The sequence below is a fragment of the Acinonyx jubatus genome, chromosome E4 (assembly GCF_027475565.1).
Source record: "Acinonyx jubatus isolate Ajub_Pintada_27869175 chromosome E4, VMU_Ajub_asm_v1.0, whole genome shotgun sequence".
NCBI lineage: Eukaryota > Metazoa > Chordata > Mammalia > Carnivora > Felidae > Acinonyx > Acinonyx jubatus.
In genome coordinates, this window is record NC_069395.1 from 3,605,539 (window position 1) to 3,607,474 (window position 1,936).

Sequence of the window (1,936 nt, forward strand, 5' to 3'; positions counted from 1 at the left end):
GCTCTGAATGTCTTCCTTTTAAAGACTGTGGGGGTTATTTCCAGGCCTCGTCCAGGGACCCTACCTTTCAGAGAGACTCCACTGCCTTGTTTGCCTGTTGGATCAACGTTTCAAGATATCCTGTTTATTCAGAGGGAGCCTCTGACAGTCACTTGAAGAACACAGTCATGAACAGTGTTTAAAAGAAACTTCTGTAATCATTATGGCATAGAACTGACCAAATATACACATCAATCCAGACATGCACAATAGACCGTTGATGATTTCTACATAGTATATCACTTATTAGAAATGTTTTTCTCCTGGGAGGCACAGCACAATGTCTGACAATGTCGCTTAGAAAAATTCCTCCACCGTTGAATCTTTAGATATTTTAAAGCACCTCTTAGTGTTGTGGTCAGAGGGGTTGTTTTTCCCTTCCACAATCTTGCTCTTCCAAAGCCATCCATGGTGGAGGATGCCCGGAGGTGACTGACAGAAGTGTACTATCTTGAGGAACAGCCAGTAGAAGTAGAAGTAATTGAACAACTTTTTTAAAACTAAGTAATGTTTGTGATTGTTTAGCTCCCAGTCTCTGGTTTCCTACATGCCAACCTCTGGTAAAAGGCCAATGGCAAGCCTTCTCTTGACATCGCATGATAAATGCCCACTGACATTAGGGAACACACAACCATGCACCTACAATCCGGGATTACGTATTCCAGAAACTCCTCTTTGCCAGCAGCTTCCTGAACGCATTCTTCATGTCTCTATTCCTGAGGCTGAAAATGAGGGGGCTGAGGAAAGGGGTGATGACGGTGTAAGGGACAGCGATGAGTGTGTCATCCCCTCCCGAGCCTTCTGGCTTCAGATAGACAATAGCCGCGAAGCCAAAGTGGACGATGACCACAGTGAGATGAGAGGCGCAGGTAGAAAAGGCCTTCTGCTTGCCCTCGGCTGAAGGGATCCTGAAGACAGTGGACAGAATGAAAACATAAGTGATGATAATGAGCAGAAAGGTGCCCGTCAAGGCTGACACCGAGACCATTGTTACAACGAGTTCGGTGAGGTCACTGTCTAGACAGGACAGCCTCACCACGGCCCGCATGTGGCAGAAGAAATGGTGGATGAGGTTGGGGGTGCAGAACGAGCCCCCGAATATCAGTGCAGTCTCTGTCACAGAGATAAGGAAGCCTCCGGCCCAAGCAGAGACCACCAGCTGCCCACACACCACATTGGTCATCAGCAGTGGGTATCGGAGAGGGTGGCAGATGGCCAGAAAGCGATCGTATCCCATCAGCGTGAGGATGATGCAGTTGGTGCCACCAAGTCCCAGGAAGAAACACATCTGCAAGCCACACCCCAGGACTGAAATGCTTCTCTTCTCAGTGAGCAGGTCTGCCAGCATCTTGGGGATGATGGTCAGCGTGTAGCAGGTCTCGGAGAAAGAGAGGGCACGGAGGAAGAGGTACATAGGGGTGTGGAGAGATCTGTCTGCCCAAGTTAGACCCAGGATGGCCAGGTTACCTGTGAGGGTGAGAAGGTAGAGGCCAAAAAAGAGCACGAAGAGGAATGTCTGCACGTGTGGGTACGAGGAGAAGCCCACAAGAATGAATTCTTTCAGGACTGTCTGGTTGGCCTTCATTGTGGCATGTCTGAAATGTGAAAGAAACAACAAGTAAATATTCAACTCTCCATTATTCTTGGAAGGTTGTGGTGTGAATAAGACAGATGATCAGGGAGTTACGATGACCAGTTGATTCTTCAATTTGTGTGGCAAAACACCATGTGTATGTAGGTCACGGGTTTTCCTAATTTTTAATTCATTTGTTATACCTTTATTCAGTGACTAATTCCTGATCATTTAGTGCCTGACAGAAGACTTTTTATGGTTTATTTTTTAAGAGGAGTTTATTGGCTGATAATATCATAAGGGGACAAATAGTCTAATTGATGC

At 46.6% G+C, this 1,936-nt stretch overlaps 1 protein-coding gene across 1 annotated transcript; it reads right to left on the reverse strand.

Annotated features, from left to right (window-relative positions):
- Nucleotides 1-691: 691 nt before the first annotated feature.
- Nucleotides 692-1,624, reverse strand: LOC113596199 (olfactory receptor 10X1). The gene has a single exon (XM_027048524.2). It carries the CDS (start codon nt 1,622-1,624, stop codon nt 692-694), a length of 933 nt encoding a protein of 310 aa, XP_026904325.2.
- Between the last annotated feature and the right edge of the window lie 312 nt (nt 1,625-1,936).